Below are 23,041 nucleotides of genomic sequence, written 5' to 3'. Positions count from 1 at the left end.
CTTAGAATAGTTTTTATAATTGAGAAACTGGTCCATCAAACTCTTGGGGCACTAAGAAATTAAAAAAAAAGTAGAGAGAACAACATAAACACCATAAATATGCAGGGAGGTCACAAGGTCCCTCTGTGTTACATCCAGTGCAAAAGTCTAAGTCAAAGTTCAAGATCTGCCACATTGACGCCTAAGTTTAGTTCAGTATGCAGCCGTGCAGTCTCTCCCTGCTGCCTCCGCCTGTCGTCTCCACGGTGCGCCGCAGGATGTCTTCACTGAGGCCTCAGTCAAGTGTTTTAAAGTCTGCCCTCAATTTGAACACGAAAGAAGATCCCTGCAGATAAAATAAGAACTCAATCAGGAAGAGGAAGAAACAGTCACATGTTAAGGAGGAAAGATGAAACTACGCTAAGATAACACATCAAGTCATTGACTGAGAGCTGTGCCTAGATCAGCACAAACCATGCCCGACCACCGAAAGACTGGGCGGTTATCCCCAACGAAAGACTATTGGACTGAAGCTGTCTTATTAGAGCTGTGAGTGAGAATTGGCTTCCCTATTGGTGGAGAGTCAAGACTTACTCAGAGTCTAGAGGCAACTTTATTCCATTTCTGTGGGAAAGTCCAATGTAATATAAAGGAAAAGAGATTTTAGTTTTAAAACAAGCAGAAAATGTTGTATCTTGTCACTGTAAAAAAAAAGGTAACAGTGTTTAAGAGGGAAACAAATGAGCAACAATTTCACCAATTAGGTTTCAGCCATGAAAACATCAACAAATGCTTGCTTATGTAACTTATTGATTTTGTCTTTATGTTAAGAATTGTTGTGGGATTTATTTTATTTCACTTCTGTCTTGTAAGAGTTTTAATGCTTCTTTATTTGTCTGTGATGTTGAACTTGAACTTCTGTACATCCCAGTTGCTCGTTCCTGCCAAGAAACTCTCACGATAAACCACTTTTTCATGAATTGACTAAACAGGATTACCCTGTTTGTTGTCTTTTTTTATAGACTACTTGTTAACTTAAAAGGGGAATCCAAAGTGATGAAAGTGCTGCTCATTCATAAAGATCTGGCTTCAGTTTAGAGGAGAGGTGCTTTGGAGAGTTCAGAGAGAGGCAGAGACAGAGCGCACTCATGACACTAACACTAAAGCACAACCAAGGAGTCAGTTGCATTTACTTACACAGATAACACTGCACTCACTCACTGCAGAGCTTACTTCTTCTTCCCGCCTAATGACATATTTTCAGTTTTTTTCTTCTGTGCCTCATTGAACAAAAGACACACCTTTATGTTAGCAAGTGGTTTGATGCATGTGTGACCCCACCCCGGTGAAACTCATTGCATAACTCATCATCTGTAGTATTTGTTCGAGGTGACTTTGATGACACTGTGTAGACTGGCTTTTATTTTGTGATCTATTGGTCACCGCTTTACAGCCGCTACCTGTGTTACTGCCTGCCACAGTTTTAACCCCTTTTACACTGATTACTGTAAGCACCCAATGCTAAACTTGCAGTGTACCCCTTGTTCATAACATCCCCTGATGAAGATGTCCCTATAGTTACCTAATACGCTGCAGTACATTTAGGTTAATGATGCACTGTGTTGCAAAGTGAATTTTAAAATGGGTGTACCTCAAGGTTGCGTATTAGGTCCCCTACTGTTTGGTCTATTAATGATCTTCTACAGTATCATTGGGTAGATCTGCAAATGTATGACAATGACAGGGCTATATATTGACATACAAAACAGGTGAGGTAGCAGGATTAACTATTCTGGGCTACTGTAGGAACATTGCAGGGCAACATGGCAGACTGGAAGAGGAAATACACCCACTGTGTAGATATAAAGGGATCATTCTAAGGCTACCAAAACACAACTATTCTTACTTTCAGGAGATTATACACTAATGAAAAAATATGTGTGATACTAACAATAGATGCCTTAAATCTTACACACAGGTCATTTGAACCTGAAATTTGTCTTTAAGAAAAAAGAAATGTTTGCTTTCTGGGGTAGTAGAGCAAATGAGAGTTTTATAGGCATCATGTGCAGGACATTTATTGCTGTGCAGATTGTAAAGCCTTTGATGCAAATTTATGACTACCTTTAACCAATATATAGTCTGGCATATGACCAATTTTGTCAACAGTTGATAGTACCAGGCTTGCTGTTTCCATCTGACTCCTGTCTTTTTGTTAAGCTAAGCTAACGAGCTGAACCCAGCTCCAGCCTTGTACTTAACGGCTACATGAGAGAGTTGTTTCAAACTTCTCATGTTACTCTCTGTGAGACAGAAAATAAGTCTAGATGCAGAATTGCAAACCATTTCTTAAAATCATATTTTGCTGTATGAATGTAGGTCAGAGACAATGTATGTACAGTATGCATGTGTGAACATTGGCATTTATGTGACTGTATTTGCATCATGGCAAGGCAACACAGTGACTACGGCAATGCTACTCACTCAACTACCATACATTTTTATGTTATGTGGGAGCATACTTCAACTTGGGTATGATAGATAGATAGATAGATAGATAGATAGATAGATAGAACAGAATAGAATAGAATGAAATAGCATAGAATAGGTTCTACCTCTGTCATGGCATCATCGATCTGTTTCAGCTCCTCATAGTGATCACGAGAGTCTCTCAAAGGTTGAACCATGATCTCCTCAATCTGAGGGAAAAGCTGTTGGAAACCACCGGAGGAGCATTACTCATTAATACTTGTAATGTGCTTGTGTTGTGCTGAGAAACACGTGTGCGCTCATTGTCTTACCTTCATGACAGTCTCAAACATTGGGATGAGCACAAACTTGATGAATCCGATCTGAGCGGTGGGTTTGGTGACTTTATCTCTGTCCATGAAGGGAGCCACAGGGAGGCCCTCCGACTTCTCCCTGTCACTCTGGGAAGCAAACAAGTGAAAATATTGTTGTTTAATCCACCAAACTTCCTCTATACTTGGATTATATTGTTCCCAATGTACTTCATCCTTCATCTGAGTTGACCTGATGGATTTAGATAATTTCTGAATGCTTTTGTTGAGGTCACCTGCATGAAGTACTCCTCCAGTAGGCAGTCCACCCATGGCTCGGCTACCTCAGTTGGCCTCACTTCGTTGGAAATATCGCAGCACTTGATCAAAACCATCTTCAGCTGAAAACACAAACACACGCACTTAAACAAGCATACATGAAATACCCCCACCCCCAAAGAAAACACAGGATAAAGAAGCCTATTCATCATAGACGTGGATAATCTTTTTTGTAACTATTTTCCAAATTACATTAACGCATTCTTATTGGCTTGTGCTGACTTCTGCACAGTCAAAATAAAGGCCTGCTTGTGCTGAGGTCACGTCTTGCATGTGCAGTACAGTAAACGGATTATGTAACATGATCTTGTGAGTTATAATGTATACGTACGCAGGTCACATGCTCCTCATTGGTGAAGTCAAAGTTGTCCACTTTGTGCTTAAAGGAGTCTAGTATCTCTCCATGTCTGGCCATGTCGGTGGCCAGAATGAGGGTGATAATTGCCTGGAGGTATGAAAGGAAAACGACTTGCATGACGTGCTCATATTTATTTGATAAAATCCGAATTGTCAACAGAGTTACAGAAGAATTACTACCTGTCGGATCTGTTTGAATGCCTCAGGATCCACGTTTGCAAAGATGTTGCACTCAGGCAGAGACAGGATCTGGAAGGCCACAGCACAGTGGTGGTTCTCTAGCGGGGATATGTCGTTGTAGCGCACTGCCAGCTCCGTGCGGGCATTGATCTGGTACCTGATGGATGCATGACACAGATTAATGACAGTATTTTCTCAAGAAGCTAACCCGGTAAGAGGGGTCCTCGCCTTCCTGAACCTCCTACCAAAAACAACCTGATAATCTGAATGTTGTCATACCTAAACTCTCTCCATGCTGAACTAGTTTCACAGTTCATTGACAACAGTGTTGTGCAGAAGTTGTCAAAACATACTGGGGTCAGTGGGCAACTGCAGCGCACAATCTGTCGACACCTTTACAGGCAGAATAGTGAGTCTTACGTGTTGTTGTAGCCAGGGTGGTCCAGGTCGTGACACACTGCAGCTGTCATTAGAATGCCCATGTCTGTGAGAGTCAGCTTCTCCTGGAATAAAGTGTAAAAAGAACGGTGTTAATAGGTAAGTCATTATTTAAAGAAAGGCAATTATATCATTAAAGATGTTACTTTTAATTGTGTGGAATTGTTCAGAATTTAGCCTCTTATTTTGTTTCTTTTTTTGAGGACAGAAATGGCCGATATGAAAGATATCCTTAACACGCTTGAGCACACACATATCCAAAAACATGCACCGTACCTGTAGGTTGCAGAGGTGAATCATGCCGTACATCATCTGACTGACGCAGAAACAGTGACGGAAGTTGTGGAAAGGGTTGTTACGGTAGTTCTCCTGAATCGCCAACTAGAAGACACACAGTTTTTCATTCAATGCCTGACTTAAGAATGTTAAATCAAAAGTATTTCAAGCTTTGAGTACAACCATAGCCTTTTAGTTAAAAGCGTGTTTGAAATCTGCACATGCATTGCAGTAAATGTAAGGTTTTACCAGCCAGCGTTTGAGTGTAATGGGATTCATGTTGAATTCCTTCACCAGTCCCAAGTCATGGTACATATACTCCAAACAACTCAGCATCTGCAGCCACAAAGAAAGAGAGAAAGAAACTCAGACTCCACCTGGTTAACATGGAATGGAAACAGGTGATTGAGTTATTGAGAGGCAATATCCACAAACCTCGTTATGTTCCCAGTGCCACACATCAAATGTTGGCTTCTTGAGCGCCTCAATAGTCTCCTGAGACAGTGTGTACTGTACAAGACGAATAAAGAAGGCCATCAGAACTTCAAAAGCAGCTTAAAGAAGTTCACTTTATCTAATAGTGATGAAGACATTAGTCCCGGTGGATGCACCTTTGGGTAATTGGGAACATCTCGTCTAGGAGTGACCTTCTTCCCGTCGTCTGAGAAGTTGTATTTGCACGGACAGTTTACTCTGAATTCAAAATGAAAGAACATTTATTTAACATGATCTCTTTCCTGTTGACATCTACAGTAGGATGTCTGATATCTTTTTTATTTCACCTGCCACCGCCTCTTGAAGTCATCTCATCCCTGAGCTTCTTCAGGTCATTTTTACACTTCTCGATCTCCACCACCTTCAAGCCCTCCACTGAAAGAAGATGACAAGAAACATCACAGTACTGCAAACTGAGGACACGTATTGTTTTACCTTTGTACAGTAAAATCGACCACTCACGTTCCACTCTCTTCTCCAGCATCGCTAGCCTGTTGGTGACCTCAGTCTTCAACTCATTGATGCGAAAGGCTCTGTGATCAGAAAGCATGGTAACATTAGAAAATAATAAAAGATTGACAGACACTTCCGACAGTTCATCGGTCATTAAAGGACAAAATACGACTGTAATGGGGCCCAACAACACCTTGTTGTCTGATTGAACTTGCCTCTATGGGTTGCAGCATGTATTATCATTGAAAGTCTCTGTTGTCAGGTATGTGTGTGTGAGGTATGTGTGAAGTATGTGTGAGGGCGTGGAGGGGCAGGCTTCAGCCGTGACATAACAAAAACATCTGACGTGTTACCTGCTGAACTGATCAGCCACCTGGGACAACACGTTCTGAAACATGTCCTCCTTCTCTGCAGAGACAAATACACGTCTGATAAATCACCACATGAATCACCATGAGCAGCAATCACATTGTCATGTTTGGTATTTTTAAGCTCATTATTACTGTCATGGTCGATGTGTTGTTGCATGAATGTGTGTGTTTGTGAGATTATTACCTCCAAGTTGACCAGTAGACAGCGGGACAACTTTGTACAACGAGCTGTGAGGATATCAGAAGACAGTTATTATTACTTGTTCGTGACACAAGGTGGACAATTTCTTTATATAGCTTTTTTTTGCAAAGATTTTACAGAGTTGACAGAACAGTTACACCATAATTAGTTTATTTATAAGGTGTTGTGTAGACATGGTTGAAAGCTCTGGATCAGGTACTTAATGAACATTGTGGTGAGAGTGCTTTCTCAGCTGCTGTGTTACAATAGAAACCAGGATATTTTAAGTTTTAAAAAGCCTGTGAAATGAAATGGAGTTATTATAACAGAAGTTCATGAACAGGACTACGCCGCCTATAATAACGCCATCACCCGTGTCTCATTAGCTCTCACACCTGTGCCTCCCTAATGAAATTACCTGTACGTACACATAAAAGCCTGGCTAACCGCTTCTCTCCTGTTCCTCTCTCCTGTTCCTCTCTCCCTTCTCAACACAAGCAACCACTGGGGGATTCTGAATCAGAAAGTGGGTCGAGACGTGCCTCATATCCTGAGTCTCGACCCTCAGGTTTCTGACTGCCCCAGCTGACTCGATCCCATTCGACCCCCTCTCATCCCATGCAACCTCGACCCTTGAGCACATTCCAAATAAACTATGTACTACCTAAAAATGGCGTGGTCTTGTCAGGGAAGTGACGGTTTTAATATACATAACACAAGGGAAATGAATTTTTTTTGTATGTTACTTTGGAGAGTTGGTGGGCATGGTGGGATCTATGGAGACCAAGGCACCTTCTGGGTCCACCATCATGATGGCAGTGTTCCTGCAGTGAGAGAAGAAGACAAAAACTGATTTAGGTTTAAAATATCTACGTTTTATTTATTCCCCTTAAAGCTTCTTAAACTATGAAGTCTTTGATGGATTAAATCTCATAGTATCCCTTTTTGTACATTGATTTTTTCACTATACATAAAACTGCATATTTGCATTTTTCCTCAAATCTATTATCTCCTACGTATTACACAACATTGGCTCGCTGCATCGCATATAAAGAGCAAAGAGTTCGATCAGTCTCTAAAAGGTTTGTTTTATTCGATAAAGGCAAAACAGGACTAAAGGCGGTCTGCAGAGATGTCTATCACTCATGCAGTACGTCTGTCTGCTTGTTACATCTAAGTAATAATGTAATGTTAGCGGCTGATTTACTGCATGATAGCCTTCGTGCAACTTCATGTGATTTTCATTCATGCACAGCGCTGCAGATAGGGATTGCTGTAATCTCCATGTTTATAAATAAACTAGCAAACATATAAAAGAAGTGGGGAACAAACAACACACCTGGGAATGTTAGATGAGGAACACAGAAGCTCCTTGATGTCACATGGGCTGCAGTGTCGACTGAATACCACCTGTGAGGTAAAAACGGTTCTTTTATTCATTTAGAATACAAGATGCTTGTTTTATATTAACTCATACTCTCATGATGGAAAATCAATGAATGAAAAATGTATTGGTCATTGGGAATAAAGTCGCATATTAGTGATATTAATAAGTATCATGACAAAACCTCTTCTGTGACCTACTAATCCGACACAGTGCCGTCTGTTTCCATATGCTTTCCGGAGGCACACCTGCACACAAACAGCTGCTGTGCTTTTGATATAAGGCCTCAGTGTTCTGACAGGGTAGGAGGGTTATCAAATTTCATGTGTTTTTAAGACAAGAGTCACATGGGAATGTAAAGTAAGGGTCGGTTCCTTTTTATGGCTGAATAAGGTCAGCAGAGAGTCCAGTGAGAGGAAGAAATGGACAGCTGGGGTGTGAGCTACATTATCCACGCCTGTCATGCAATCGGCCCACTCTACAAGCCTTATCACAGTACATGTATGGAGAGAACAAAATGTGTGCATGGAGGCTTTGACAGCTAAGCGTGGGCGCAGATAGCCTGCACAGAAACAGTGATGTTACATCTTGAGATGAGCAGGTGTAGCAGACAAACATTCAGTCTCAGGCCGTGGGCTCGGGGCTCTTGAAAAGACATGTGTCATCTCCAGCTCTGTACTTGAACCACTCTACATCACCAGATCTGCAAGTGCTCCATTTATCTGTACGTCAGTATGTTTGGAACGCTGAAACATGAGACCCAAGCTTAAACGTAAACCATTCGTCACGACTGTTAAAATGAGCCCAAAGCTGTTCCTCGGCTGTCGTTACCATTAAAAAGCCTGAATCAGGAAGTGTCATACTTTATTTTGCCTTCCACATTTTTTCCTTTTCTGTATCACCACTGATTAACAGCTTCATTGCTGCTTTCTGTAACTTAATGACTAGGAAAGGATTATCAGGAATATTATATTCGGATTATCGCACATTTACTCCAGAGCTTTACGGCAGCAGAAATGAATGCCTTGTGTTTAAGCTGTTGACAACAGGTGTTTGGTTCTGTCAGTAACACCTGTAAGGCAAAATGCTCTGCATCAGCGTCTAATTTTAGCTTCTCCCCAGGTGAGGGAAGTCCACTGGGAAAACCTGCTTTGTGAGTCAAGAGGGGGAATTAAAATGGAATTATTTATTCCCATGGTTAGAGTTGGTTAAGGTCGGCTTTATAATTAAACACTATTTAAATCTTAATGTCTTAAATTGCACCAAGCAATAAAAATGTGAACTGATGAGTCCCAACTGAGAGGATTTTTAAACATATTCTGGTGATGCAAAAATTGGATTTGATTGTGCAGATGATTAGATACTCAATCGACTATTTTTACGATAATATTGTGGGTATAACTTTGCAATTACCTTTATTGTCTAGTGAAATTTTTTTGAGTAATTAAAATATTAAATCTGTTTCAATGTATTCCTAATCCAATTTTTAAATACTACACTGCTATAAAATAAAAGGAAAATGTCTTCACTATGAAACAAAGCCTAATTTCAATCATTCCAGCCCAGGGGTGGCCAACCCTGCCCCTGGAGAGCTACCTTCCTGCATGTTTTAGGTTTCTCCGTACTCTAACACACCTGATTTGAATGATCTGCTCGTTATCAACCAACTGAAGCATCTCAGGGGATTACTAATGAGCAAAACATTCAAGCAGGTGTGTAAGAGTACGGGGAAACCTAAAACATGCAGGAATGTAGCTCTCCAGGAGCAGGGTTGGCCATCCTGTTCCAGGCCATCAACACCAGCAGAAAATACTATACAATATTAGTTCAGTCACATTGCATATTTCACAAATAAGGGAGACATAACAGAAACATAAAATACCCAAGAAACATGCATTTCCATGTGAACTGGACCCACCTTTTGCACTTTCCCATCCACATCCAGGTAAATGGTTTTAGGGGCATAGGAGGAGGAGCTGGTGCCCATGTTGACCTCCCTCTCTCTCTTACGCACCTGCAGAAACTCTGGCCTGGAGCCCTGATCAACAAACCTGCAGAGCCCGCAAGCAGGGTCTTTTCACAAGGAGTCACTAAAGAAAAGTATAAGGAGAGAACACATATTTTTGTGTTATTTTGCAGAGATAAAAATGATAAGAACGATCAGTTGAGCATAACTATTAGGTTTTTGCAGGAGGAAATATGCAGTGAAAAAAATAATCAAAACAAATAAAAAACAAGGATTAAGGGGAAAAAATGCTTTTTAGAAGTTTCATCATGCAAAATGTAATGTTATTGTTTTGTACACAGTTTTCATGCTGCAATAAAATAATAAAAATTTTAACTTAAAAACAAACAGAAAACATAATTCCACACAGCTAAATTAATTCACAGAAAGCATCCGATGTGTAAAACTCACAGTGTCAGCAGTGCAGCTTCCACGGTGGAAACTGGAGGTAATGTCCCAGGTGCCGAGGATGCAGCTGACTCACATGCAGATGCACACTCAAACACAAACGCACATCACAAAGGGAGAGCTACAAGGGAAGAGAGAGAGAGGGAGAGAGAGAGAGAGAGAGGGGATGTGAGTGATGGAGAAGGTGAGGAAGGGTATGTATGAGGGAGCCAGAGGGGCATGGAGTACTATGAATACAACCTCCACTCTTACTGGTTGCCAGGGGACTGTTTCTATGGCGAGAAAAAAAGGACCCTAATGTCTTAAGTGGTGCAGGGCTTTTACTGGGCTGCTCCTTATCTACAGTCTAATTCATTGTGTCTAAAACACACAGCTTTATCAACTATGAACATAAAGTGTTTACAACACAGCTATCTGATTTGAACCTAGCTACAAAATTACATTATACCTGTGTTCTGTTGAAAACAGTGATTATTATTTGCCCATAAGGCAAGCAGTGCACAGACAAAACACTGATTAGAGCACTCAACAATACATGGAAAATTATATCTTACCGTGGACATTCTTCTAACCAAGACAGGCCCTATTATAAAGTGTGGCTGAGTTATATCTATTAGTGCTGCATTTGTATGTACATTTGTGTGGTGTGTGTAATATATATTGATATGTATTTGTGTTTGTTTTCTATAGGCATATGTGTGTGTGGGGGTGTTACCACCCCCCGTCCACTCATCCACTCCATTGTTGAGAACAGGTCCGGCAGATGGTTTGGTCAGGTGAGTTCAGCAGAGCACTTGAGGAGATTTTAAAGTGGATTTTATTTTTAGCTTAACTTAAAATCGATTAAGCGAAGGATCCGATAAATATATATTAACCACAGGGTTTTAATAATATTTCATAGCATATGTCAGACCATGTAAACACTTGCTGAAGGTCTGAATTATCTTGATGCATTTACTTTCAAATCAAGTTAATTTGATGCGACACTTTCCGTCTTTAGATCGTCTTTTGGAAGAAAACTTAAATCCTTTAAGAAGAAAAGAATCCACTGAAACTTGAGGAGGAGCCACAAAGTATGTTTTAACAAGTCCAGCTGTGCAAGAAGCTTTTATTTGTAACTTAAAGTAAAAGCACTAATACATATACATAATTTAAAAATAGTTCACTGCAACGAAGAATCCTGCATTCTAAGTCCCATACAAACTAACCAAAGTAACATCAGTGGTGTACTGAAAATGTCAAAATAATAGAATACTTAGTCTACATAAAATGACTAATGTAACTGATATGTCAATCTATACTAAATATTAAACATGTAAGTATGTAGCTGGCCAAGATGGAGCTGGTTTGACTATATTAAGCAATAGTGGCTCCAATCCTGGGATTTGGACTACCTCCAAAGAATCACATGATAAATCTGAGGGGTTGTGAAGTAATAGGATTCAATAATTTTTTTAAAATGTTTTTCTTATCTGTTTTTGGAAAATATTTGACAACTTAACCTCATTTGGACCTTACCATTTATTTAAAGAGACATTCAAGGGATAATGCCTCTTTGGTAAAACTAAACCCGTATTGCATTTCATTATAAATGTGAAGTTAAAAGTGTAATATTTGCCTTTGATATGTAACGGAGAAAGCGTAAAAAGGAGCAAGAAAAGATTAATTCTGAAGTAGTATAACTCAAAATTGTGGTTTGAGCATAGTACTGCAGTAAATGTACTTACTCAAAAAGCCCCGAATTTCAGGTTTTAAACAAAAATGTTGAAACATTGGGGAAATATCGCTGTCAGTAGCCCGTCGTAACTGTGGGTAATTGTTGTCTTGTACGACATGTTTCACTCAACCCTGCCACCTTAGTGAGTAAGCTTGTTGCTAGCTAGCTAACTGGCATATTGAACAACATTTGGCACATTAAGTTTTCAAGAGGGCTCAAACTTAGCCACCCACTGCAGACGGTTAAGCAGCATCTGCAGCCAGTGACCCACAAACAGTCAGATACTACAGGTAAGTGAATGCTGGTAGCAATGAGTTTGTGCGGTGATGGATTACTGTTAGCTTGCTAGTGTTAACCGCAGTCTGCTTGCTCACAACTTGTGTCCATATGGTGCTGTTTTCTAACCACCGGTGCTTATAGTTCCCAGTGAGGAGGCGGCATAACATGTGGTCACCTTAAAAAAAGCTGTGCACCAACGTGTGTGCAGTGCACCCAGCGTCTTATTCCGCACTTCCACTGTGCGTTCTTCAAGTTAAACTGTCCGGGAAGGCACTAGTGTCGCCGCTGACACTCCAGTAAACCAATCATGAATAGGAGGGGGCGGGACTCATCGTCCTTGTAACCAATTACACGTTTCAGAATGAGGAAGACAGTTGGAGATCACTTGCTTTTAAAATATGACGAAGGCTCTAAAGGGGTTTTTATTCAGTAGGCATTCATTTATATAAAATGGCTTGAATAATAGTGTGTATAACTATCATCAGTGGGAAAAATCTCACTAGGGTACCATGCCCAGTTTGGCGAGGCCATTCATGTTTTTCACATCTGGCAAGAATTTTAGGCGAAATGCAACGTGCCACCAAGAGCTGGAGAGACATTTTCTCCATTGACATAAATAAAGGAAAGAGCCATGACCCATGTGCTCCACCAGCCATAAACCTGTTACTACTGCAGGTCCTGACCAGACACATGTAAAATAAAAAGGCCAGATAAGAGCTTTCTCACAATAAAGTCACCCTCCTCTACTGGGAATTTCACATTCAACAGGCTGGTGTGAACAAGGACATTAGTGAGAAGGCTCGACCAGGCAGGAGGAGGAGGTAATTAATTTGCGATGGAGAGCATCATACATCATCTCTATTCAACTCATAGGACACCTACTCCCCACTCACAGACACATACACGTGTACTGTTTGCACACGGATGTGATCCTGATCCCAAGAGTTTAATTAGAGCCATTGCTTCCAAGCTCCTCTGCCACGCCGGAGGAGAGGTGAAACAGGATGGGACAGACTGTATGACAAAAAAAACCCCTGTGAGATCCAAATACATTAAAAGCATTTTCCAAGTGCAACACGAATGGCCTGCTTTCATTATCAGAGGACATTTAATTTTTCCACTTACTGTAAGCCGTAAATGATTATGCACATGTGTGTGTGCTCTCTCATTTGTGTCCATGATGCTGTATGTGTATTCATGAGTCTGTGTGCCGGGGAATAAATTGCGTATCAAATAGAACAAAGACAGCAAAGCAGATCAAAACGGGCGGATCTGATTTGCTTATGCAACCACAAGACTCATCACACCTTCAGTTACGAAAGATATATTTTAGGATAAAAGCAATAAATGAAATCCTGCAGATTTTCATGACAAAAGATGTCCAGCTGGACCTCTGAAGGGAGCAAATTATCCTCATAATAGTGATGACCAGGCCAGTTTGTGTTTTTTGTGTTTGTGTGCATTAGTACCCTCTTTCACAAGCGTGTGCCTCACAACACATCTTTTAATCTTCAATCTTTGTGGTCTTTTTATTCCATGCTTGCTGCCAGCAACATGCAAGATGCTGAGGATAAAATACACCCTATATCAGGTAATTACTTCTCTCATACATGGAAACAGTTTCCACATACTGTAAAGCCACTTGTTTGTCCACAATCAAGAAGGGCCTATTTATGGAAAACCACTTGGAGGCTACATGATTGCATGGCCTGTATTAAACTAAGGCTGATTGTAAGTATAAAGTGTAAGTCCTGTACCAACATCGTGATCCTCACTGACCTTTGAATGTCATTTCAAGAATGAGATGTACTTTTTCATTCATCAACCAGTTGCGGACGCAAGCTTTAGGTAATGCAAAATGGCCAAACAGTAGTAGGACATGAAAAGTGTACAAAACAACATGACACAATGTATTCAAAATTGTTAACAGTTATGGATTCAAAAAAGTTCAATATACTTATGAAAAGTGGTAAAGGTAAATATTTACAAACAAACCTATTTCTGTGGAACTCTGTCCTGATAAGTGTCCTTAGGTGTGGGCGACACCTAATGGACTGGAAAAGTATTACACTTGTACTCAGGAATAGGAGAGCACAGTCAGCTCCCCAAAAAGAGGCTAAACTAAGTAAAACATTAGTCCTTTGTGGTGTTACTTTGTTATACTGAAAACAATACAAGTAAAAGCCTAAAATAAAATAAAACATGTTGAGTGGAAAAAGGGTTATGGTGGAGAATGTGACCAAATTGAAGACAAACCACAACATATTTTAAGAGTTTTTATTACCTCATGTTTTAAAATTGCCCTAATGTTGAATAAGAATAAACTTTGTGGTTTAATTGTTTAAAAGAAAAAAAAAACGCTCCAGAATTGAACTATTAACTTACATATGTACAGGTTCTTATCAAAAGTTCCCAGTAATATTTATCATTCATCAAGAGACAAAATATATTCCAGAGATGGAAATCTTCACTGTCAGCATCATGAACATGATATACTACATGCCTGTAGACAGAAAGTAATTTGTCATATGACAGGTTACATCCAAAGACTATCTAAATGTTGTGCATAGCCGTAGAGAAATAGATGATAAATAATGGAATATACAGACAAGAGTTAGCTGAAAGTGAACTCATCTTATATCCTAGTGCATCAAATCTCCTGTGGCAGGACGCAACAGAAGACCAACAAACTATACATGTGCTTTACATTTCACAGAATAAAAATACATCCAAGCAGTTGTCACTGCTGTGCTGGACACTGAGTCTGATCACTTGGGTCTGAACACTCCACCTCTACAGGCAGGTGGCTGGTCGGGATGCCTACAGGAGGACGGACTTTTCTTATAGGGCTGAAACTGCGTGGAGATGAACAGGGGGAGTGGGCAGGTGAGCGGGCAGGTGAACGGACAGGGTGCATGGGAGGACCTGGAATTGGTAGTGGGAGAGGCTGTGCCAGTGGAGAGGGGCTGCGGGGGTACCTGCGTGGGGCGGACCACACAGGCCGATCAGTTCTGTTGGAAGGTGGGGGAAGGACTGGAGCATAGGTAGCAGGGATACTCATTTCTGATTGGCTGAGAGCATTGCCAGAACATTCTTCCAAACGTTCCAGAGTCTCCTGAAACAAGATGGAGATACATGTCAGACATTATCATCATATGTGTTGTTTTATTTATTTTTGTACCAAGACATCAACTCGGCTGGTCCAATACTTTGTTCCTGAGTGAAATATCTCATTCCTTTATAAAAAAAAATGTTTACAGACCTTCTTGTACACCAGAGGATGAATCCTGATGACTTTGGTGACCGTCTTTACCACTAGCACCACCAGAAGGTTGACATTTTTTGGCTTTTTGGGAAACATTTGTGCTAACTCATCCAACTACCAGTCTGCTTTAAAGCCTTTCACAGCACTGAATCAGCACTTTTACTGACTCCCTGCTATGTCTGTACTTTTACATCTCACAGCTGACCAGAGAATCTATATTTCCTGCCTGGAGCGCCGTGTTACCATTAAAGGTCAGGTCTTACTTGTCTGACAGATGTTTTTCTGTTAGCCTTAGAGATTCTGTATCCTCCACTGTGCCTCTCCCCTGTGGAGTCCCTCAGGGCATTATTCTTGGGCCTGTTCTTTTTTCCCTTTATACGCTGCCCTTACGCTGACCTACGGGTCCACTCTTAGAAAATATGGCATCTCGTTCCACTGTTATGCAGACAACACACAAATGTACATGTCTAACTCTTTAAAAACCCATGTTGCCTTGTCAAATGGACATCAATGCATGGATGGCCTCAAACTTTCTGAATTTAAACGAGAGTTAACAAGAGCACTTTTCCCCGGTACCGGCTTCCTTTCATTTGCAAAGTTTGCTTTTCAGGATTTTGCCGACAGATTATTATATGGAACGTCTCTAATTTATCTTTTTGACCATTTAAAACCACACGTTTCATCAAGGTTACTCAGGTTAGCAGACCATATGCTTCTGGTTGTCACAAGATCTAAGTTCGAGCACCGTGGAGATATTGCCTTTGCAGTTGATTCTCCCCAGCTCTGGAATGTATTACCTCTGCATGTTAAGCTTGACCCTAAGCTGTCTGTCTTTAAACCTTAAAACACATTGATTTTCCTTGGCTTGACGTTTACTGGCTCACTGACTTTATAGATGCTAAAGAGTGAAAACGGTGACTTACATCTTCGTTGAGAACATAAAGAGGCATGGGACTCCTTCTGCCGAGTGTACTTGGTTTGGGAACAACATCAACTGCAAAAGATACATATATTTATTTTAACAATTAGTTTCTGGTGATTAGTTACTTTATGTAAAATTATTATTTTTAATTACAATAGGTGTACACATGTAAAGATGATAAACTGTAACTGTTCTTACTGTCGTGGCCGTTTTCACTCTGCTCCACATAGATGGGAGCTCTTTGGGGGACAGGTCGATGCTTCTTTCTGAAACAGGACAAAAAAATACAGCTTAAAACACACCCAAATCTGCTGCCAAACTTTAGTGCATAAAAGCAACAGGTCACTGTTTAGTGCTTTTCACTAAATGTTCAGAGTATGGTGGCACTGTTGAGCTACTTGAGATTCTAGTCACATCCTGAAGTACAATTTCAAAGCCAAAAAGAGGGACAGGAAGAAAGAGAGAGAGAGAGAGAGAGAGAGGAATGAGAAGAAAGAGCAAGTCTCACTTGGATGGTTTCCAACAGGCACACACCGTCACCAGGGTGATTAGGAGGAATATGCCACCGGTGGACAGGATGATGTATAGCGAGCTCCGTCCTAAACCAGAGTGATACAGAGAGATGGACAAGAACACAAAGAAAACAGAAAGAAAGAAAGATTTGTGTCGATAACAGCAGGAGATTGTAATTTTCATCTCACTGAACTATTGACTCGTACCTTTGCTTCATATGTAGCTTCAAAGCTTAACCTGCTTTATAAATTAATTTATATTGACTGTTGAAAAAATTTAATTTGGTAATTTAGATGAAAATGTGTCTCTAAGGAAATATACTTGTTCATTTGGAAGATCCTTTTTTCTTCCAGACTGTGAGCTTTTGATGAAACATGGCCAGGATATGGAGCATTCAGAACATTTGTTTTTCTTACTTTGCCTGCCAAGTCTTTTGAGCGTGCTGGCATGATTAAGGTGCAGCGAAGTAGCACATTAGGGTAGTCACTTTGGGACTTTGTGCCGTGCCGCTATGCATGCAGAGGGAACAGAGCGCAGTTTGAAGGCCCTGTAGCTGTCTCGTCATGCAGCACATCACAGTACAGCAATAATGAAGTCAGGATTACTGAGGTCCACTGAGGCAAAGCGTACTCCCCACCTGACTTCTCTTTCTGCTCCCTCCTCATAAATAACTGTCCTTTCATTGGATTAGACGGCCTCTCCCTCTCTCTCAGCCTGACATGTGGCGCTATACTGGCGCCCAGTAACAGCCACTGTGGGCCGGCTCGGCTGCACTCAGCCTGGATTTGCACTTGTTGTAAACAACATTGTTAGAGAGGCGGGCATGCTTGTGTATGGGTCGGCGATAATTGCTCTGCTGGCTACTGAAAACGGATGGCTGTTGAACAATGAGCTGAAATGTGTACTTTCATAATTAGATTCTCAGGGTGCATTTTTCAAACTGGAAACTAGAAATGTAACATTTACTCAAGTACTTAAGTACAATTTGAGGTAGGTTGTTCTGACACCATAAGTTAGTTTGCAAATTAAGATTTCAATACAAATCATATTATAATCTCGTATGCATTTTCAAGGGGGTATGATTCTCACTTTGGGTGCAAAAGGTCCTGGGTTCAAATCCCGGACAAGCCCCCATGTTGCGGCTGTATGCTTCCCTGCTCTGTTTGTCCCTTTTCCCCTTCTGTTGTCTCAACTCTGCAGGTGAATCTGATTGCTAACGAGGTGCACCTGGTTCTCAAACTGTATTTATCTGAAGAGAGAGAGGCTTCCGGACTGCTGTGGTTCTGCCTCTCAGTAGGGACTTTGAGTTGTGTTGTTTTTGTGTTGATTCTGTTGGTCTTCAGTTAATGATTTGGTTGTTTAATTGTCATTTAATAAATACCATGTATTTACTGTTTTAAGGTGTTTCACTTTGTTATTTTTGGGTCAGATTGTGAATAGTGTGCATACTGCATCCCTCCCTTTGCTCTTTTCTGTTTCTTTCAGTCCTATCCGTATGGCCACGAGGGGGTTTGTCAAAACGTTGACTGCAAGAAGTCCAAAAATCATCATCATCTTCAATCTCATTCATCAATAATTAGTCAAATGGCATCCTGTTGATGGTGTGGTACTTGCTAGTGATGTTGTAGTTGTTGTAACAAGAACATATGTTGCTGCTGCTGCTCTCTTTGCCTGTCTCTATCCTGCATCTCCCTCTATCCCACTTTTCGGCCCTTCCAGTCGAGGCTGTTCAACATGAGTCTGCTCAAGGTTTCTGCCTGTTGGAAGTACGTTTTTCTGCCACTGGAGCCAAATGTTGCTGCTCATAGTGGATTCATGTTGGGGTCTCTGTCTAAATAATATAACAAAGAGTACGGTCTAGACCTACTCTGTTTGTAAAGTGTGTAACTTAAGATCCTACCAGTGTAACATGCCACCTACTGTAGACAGTGAGCCTGACAGGTATGCTCTTCATGCTGCTGATGGGGTTCTCCACCGTGCAGGCGTACACGTCATCGTCCGACATCAGAACACGCGTGATGGTCAGCACCTTTTGGTCGTGTGACAGCAGCAGACGCGAGTCATTGGTCTGCACCTTGCCTCCTTTGAGCCAACCGTAGATGGGCTTTGTGCCGTTATCGTGGGAACAGTGGAGGTTAAAGTGCTCGCTGTACTCCAGGACAGACGAGGCCATCATCTGGATGTAAGGTTTGGACACGGGAACTGAGGAGGATAAAGGACAGGGCTTTAGATTAAAGCTCAAAGATACTGCGTGACCTCTAGTTATTGAAGAAAAACAGATAAAAGGATCCCAGTTAGTGTCTTGAAAAGAAACCCTCCAACACAATGATTCACTCTGAATCATATTACAATTACACCCTCCAGGGCAAGATGAGGCTTTTCAACTTGTATTGATTTTCTCTTAGCTCATAACTCCTCTTCAGAGTCCTGCTCTGACTGCTCAGATGTTTGAAAGGCTGCAGCTCTTTCAAGGGAGGGTAATTCATGCCTACCATCCACAGTGAGCTCAATGTAGTGCTCTCCAGTGAAGGTGTCATCCGTGATGGAGATCTCCACCTCGTACGCCCCTTCGTCCGACAGCTGCAGGTTGTGAAGCAGCAGCGACCCGTTCTCGAACACCAGGATTCGGTTGCGGTACTCCGGCCTCAGGTTCCCTATGATGTCTGTTCCTATGGACTGCACCACTGTGATGGGTTTCTCTTTGTCCCTCTTTATCTGCCACTTGATCACAGGCTTGTCTAAGCTGCTGCTGGAGTAGCTGACCGACAAGAGGGCCTCTCTGCCCACCGTGCCCCTCACCAGCTGGGTTTGGGTGGTCACGTTCACCCCCGACACCTCACCTGGAGAAAAAAGGCAGTGAGAGCGGGGAGGTCTTGAAATGAAGAGCAGATAGAGAAGCATACGAGGACAGTAGGAGTAAACAAATGACAGCCTTTGTGTCTCTGCCAGTGAGCAGAGATCAGAGGAATCAACTCTTCACACACAGTGTAACAATAGAGGGCTTATGCAAAGACACACTAATTACTGCTGCACTAATTACTACTATTACTACAAGAACAAACATAAATGAAAGGCCCTGCACAATAACAAAGTTTGTTTATGCAAGTGCAAGGTGTATGATGTATTAAAATATTCTAGCTCTTACTCAATTATTGTATTTTCTGTAGACAGTTTATTTGCTTTATTGTTTAACATACTGAACAACAAGCCCCAAAAATGTGCTGTTGAAGTATTAAATCAGGGCGCTGATTTAGCTCACTTTAGGACACTGCTTTTCAAGTATTTTTTCAGAACATTGTGCTGCTATTTTAGACAGTTATATGTTTAAAGACCCTTTTTGTGTTAAATCCACTTTTAAAACCACTTACCTGCTTTTATTTATTTATTTATTGGGCCTTTTTATGGCTTTATTGAGAGAGTGAGGACAGTGGATAGTGTTTGAAACAAGGAAAGAGAGTGTGGGGATGACATGGGCTGAGGGTGGGGGTCGAGCCCAGGGTCACTGCACCGAGGACTGTAGCCTCTGTACTTTGGAATGCTTGATTTAGCTGCTAAGCTAAACCGGCACCTCTTCCATACCTGCTTTGACTGGTTAACATGTGTTACATTTGTTGAAACAAAACAATTTAACAAATAAGGTATCAATACAATTTCCGCTAACTGCAAAAACCATGCCCTCATTTGGATGGAAGCAACAAGACAGTTACTAAATCCAGACGTCTTTTATTGTAAAAGCAACCCAATATTATGACTTGATACCTTGATACTGCCTTCTTGGGCCTTCCTTCTTTAAACTTTGTTTAAACTTTTTCTGCAGACCTCATCAACAATAATTATATGTATTTTGCCTGAAAACTGCCACTGTACACACTGTGCTTTTACTGCTGCCTCTGAAGTCTCATCTGATCTTGATCACTAATCTGCTCATAAAACTCCCCTCTGGAATTCCTCACGACCCCTTGTAGCGAACAAGTAACACACTAATTTTGATTTGTGTTCCCCAATTATCCTGCACCTCCTGCAGGGATAAGGTATGACAATGTGGGCCACATTTCATCCTTTATAGACGAGCCCTGTCCGGGAAACCAAACACAGCAAAGCTATTATGTTCACAGTGGAGGTTCCTATAACTCAGCTGTATCTGCACACATGGAGGCCCAAACATTGGCTGCGCGCCTGAGAGAGGGGCATCCTACTGTTAGGCCTCAGTGATGGAAAGATCAACCTCGGAGAAGAGAGGGAGGAAGAGAGGGATAGTCCGCACTGTTCGCTATTCTCTGCAGCGAGGCAGTTAGCAGGGCATCGCCTCATTGCCGTGGTAACCATTTGGTCCGCCTGACAGGGGTTGCCAAGGCGATAAGACAAAGGGCACGATTGTTGGAACTAGTTTCCTCCCTCGAAACGAGAGAGTTAGAGAGAGAGAAAGTCTTTGTCACTGGTGAAGTTGGAGATGGACACAGGACCCTGTGACTCTACCAAAACTGGCCTGGTTGGGTAATCTAGGCCCACGGTGAATTAAATCACACATTTATACACCCAAAACACCATTTCCTGCACTTTTGACATCTTTTTTTCCAACTCACATCAACTCATCTAAAGCTCCCCACACTAAAAAAGGGAAAAAGAAGCCAACCCAGCACTTTTCCTCTCCACAAAAGTTGATATCCTCACACTTAACCTTCACATCCCCTCCTTACACACCTACAATAGACACTCCAGGTCCTTTAAACTGTCGATGGGGGCCTAATACAGAGCGCCACCCATGAACGAACCCATTGTGCCGTCAGCCCGTGCAACACAAGGACAAGAAAAAACGTCAGCGATTAATGTAACCTGGATTAACTTTACTTCAAAAGGAGCTGCAGTTTGAGTCTGATTTAGGTCTTTAAGTATCAGAATAAACATAAACTAAAAAAGACACATGTTAATTGACATTATAATGACTGAAAATAGGCCCAGTTCTGTCTCTTTGCCTGATAGATTTTCACAATAAAAGACAAATCCACTTGTTCTATCGCCTCCATAAAAACAGCCTTATTGAGATCCTTGACTTACCTGTGAGCAGAAGGAGGAGGAGGAGGCCAACGAGCGCCAGTAGAGGAGGAAGGTCAGTAAAACTGTCGCCTTTAGAGGAGGTCTTCCTCTCCGCCTTCATCTTGTGTCCTGGGCAGAGTCTTTCTCCCACTTAGTGAGCATGGTTTATCCACCCCGGGCACGTTTCTGCCGCTCAACACTCTCTCCACTGCCTGCCTGCCTGCAACACTGGCCTCTGCCTGGTCACACTGAGCCCCACTCTCCTCACAGCACCCCAGTCACTGCCAACAACAGCCAACTGTGTGTGTGTATGTGTGTGTGTGTGTGTGTGTGTGTGTGTGTGTGAGAGAGACAGAGACATAGTGTAGATGAGCTCCTCTCTTCCAGTCAACATTGCCCTTTCAGAGAGGAGCTCAAAGAAAATAGTGTTTGCTGTTGAGATAGATATTTATCTTACAGCGTCCTTCCTGCAAAAAGGAAATAAACGCTTTTTTAACAACCCAAGTAAGCAATGAAATGGTTTAGTTTGATAGTAAGTTGGGCTACTTTGCAAGAATTCCTGCTGGGAAGAAATTCGCAGCGGCTCAAAGTGGAGTCCACTTAAAGCTCTGAAATGTCAGAGTTTGAAAAACAACTCACTTCCCCCCTCTTTGGCCCACTTTTGTCACATTGTGCAAACTCCTCTGTGGACTGGAGCCTCACAATAAACTCAACAATTTGTCACTTAGCAACCCCTCCCACTGTTGACCCACAAAAACTCATACAGCCTTAAAGCATTTTGCTACAGCCTCTGTCAGGTGTATGATCCATGGTACTGTACCTGTGTGAGAGCCACACAAGAAATAAAGCCAACAAATGTAAGAAGAAAGTCGCTGTACCTGCTTTGTCCTCTAGGTGGTGTAGAAGCTATGTTTAGGCAGTGAACTGATGAACTGCTAGAGAAATCAAGAGAAGGTATTGCTTTAAGTGAACCTGCAAAAACAGCCATGTTGTGACGTTAAAGTTGTGGCTTTTTTGCTTCCTGTCAGTTAAATATCAAATATGCGTGTGAAAAACAACAAAAGTGCAACAGAAGACTCAAAAAATGTGAGTAAATTCAGGACAAATGAGGAGTTTCTAGTTTATTCTTAGCTGCACTGTCATATTCTATTATATCAAACTTGACGCCATGTTCAAAACCCCCATATGTTGCATCAGTTGTCCTCTCTGCGTCTTGCAGATTAAGGCATTAGCTTGTATGCATTGATGACTCAATTGCATTATAAGTCATCTCACCCACTTTAGAAAAGCTGTCTTTTGTCTCGATTCTTTAAGCCCATTTTGTCTGACAACAATGGGAGGTTTTATGCAGAGGAGGAAGCACGGTGCATGGAAGTAAAACGCTGCAAGAATGTGGGAACAGCTGCTCTTCAGCGGCACTCTCCCAGCCGGGGCCCGGAGCCTCTGTGTTGTGGGCCATCAAAGCCGAACCTCTCCCCTCCACCTCTGCCCTCCGTAAGAGCAGCACCTCCCTCTTCCTCTCATCTTCTAACGCACTCTAAATCAAGGGGGGGTTCTTTCCACTAGAGTCCATAAAGGAGGAAGAGAGCCGGAGCACAGACGGGGCTTGTGTGTGCATGAGAAGTGATAGAAACCTTTGTCATGCTCATACCACAACAAAACTGC

The 23,041-nt window shown here is 41.7% G+C and overlaps 2 protein-coding genes across 2 annotated transcripts; both read right to left on the bottom strand.

The window, feature by feature from the left end:
* Positions 1-210: 210 nt before the first annotated feature.
* Positions 211-9,220, bottom strand: pde9ac (phosphodiesterase 9ac). Its single transcript, XM_069668505.1, has 18 exons — positions 9,152-9,220; positions 7,189-7,259; positions 6,596-6,673; positions 5,853-5,896; positions 5,651-5,705; positions 5,307-5,377; positions 5,132-5,219; positions 4,961-5,042; positions 4,785-4,859; positions 4,599-4,685; positions 4,350-4,454; positions 4,056-4,138; positions 3,636-3,792; positions 3,430-3,543; positions 3,056-3,160; positions 2,781-2,909; positions 2,595-2,690; positions 211-325 (listed from the first exon to the last, which is right to left on the bottom strand). The coding sequence occupies exons 1-18, from the start codon at positions 9,218-9,220 to the stop codon at positions 275-277; spliced, it is 1,560 nt and encodes a 519-aa protein (XP_069524606.1). The 3' UTR covers positions 211-274.
* Positions 9,221-13,917: 4,697 nt separating this feature from the next.
* On the bottom strand, positions 13,918-21,608 carry hepacama (hepatic and glial cell adhesion molecule a). The gene is made up of 7 exons (XM_069668666.1): positions 21,398-21,608; positions 18,835-19,182; positions 18,263-18,544; positions 16,338-16,428; positions 16,028-16,095; positions 15,831-15,901; positions 13,918-14,757 (listed from the first exon to the last, which is right to left on the bottom strand). Exons 1-7 carry the CDS (start codon positions 21,495-21,497, stop codon positions 14,383-14,385), a joined length of 1,335 nt encoding a protein of 444 aa, XP_069524767.1. The 5' UTR covers positions 21,498-21,608; the 3' UTR covers positions 13,918-14,382.
* Between the last annotated feature and the right edge of the window lie 1,433 nt (positions 21,609-23,041).

The sequence above is a fragment of the Semicossyphus pulcher genome, unplaced genomic scaffold (genome assembly GCF_022749685.1).
Source record: "Semicossyphus pulcher isolate SPU_LCO1_2020_fin unplaced genomic scaffold, fSemPul1.0.p SCAF_19, whole genome shotgun sequence".
Classification (NCBI taxonomy): Eukaryota; Metazoa; Chordata; class Actinopteri; order Labriformes; family Labridae; genus Semicossyphus; species Semicossyphus pulcher.
This window is presented reverse-complemented; position numbering and strand designations above follow the sequence as displayed.

Bases quoted from the DNA above. Each gene is read 5' to 3' on its own strand.
- hepacama (XM_069668666.1), bottom strand. From the start codon at position 21,497: ATGAAGGCGGAGAGGAAGACCTCCTCTAAAGGCGACAGTTTTACTGAC. The intron at 19,183-21,397 runs GTAAGTCAAGGA...TTTTTTCTCCAG, and splicing joins CCTCCTCCTTCTGCTCACAG to GTGAGGTGTCGGGGGTGAAC. The intron at 14,758-15,830 runs GTAAGTCACCGT...ATCTTGTTTCAG, and splicing joins TTTATGTTCTCAACGAAGAT to GAGACTCTGGAACGTTTGGA.
- pde9ac (XM_069668505.1), bottom strand. From the start codon at position 9,220: ATGGGCACCAGCTCCTCCTCCTATGCCCCTAAAACCATTTACCTGGAT. The intron at 5,043-5,131 runs GTGAAATAAAAA...TTTTGAATTCAG, and splicing joins ACTTCAAGAGGCGGTGGCAG to AGTAAACTGTCCGTGCAAAT. The intron at 2,910-3,055 runs GTGACCTCAACA...TTTGCTTCCCAG, and splicing joins TGGAGGAGTACTTCATGCAG to AGTGACAGGGAGAAGTCGGA.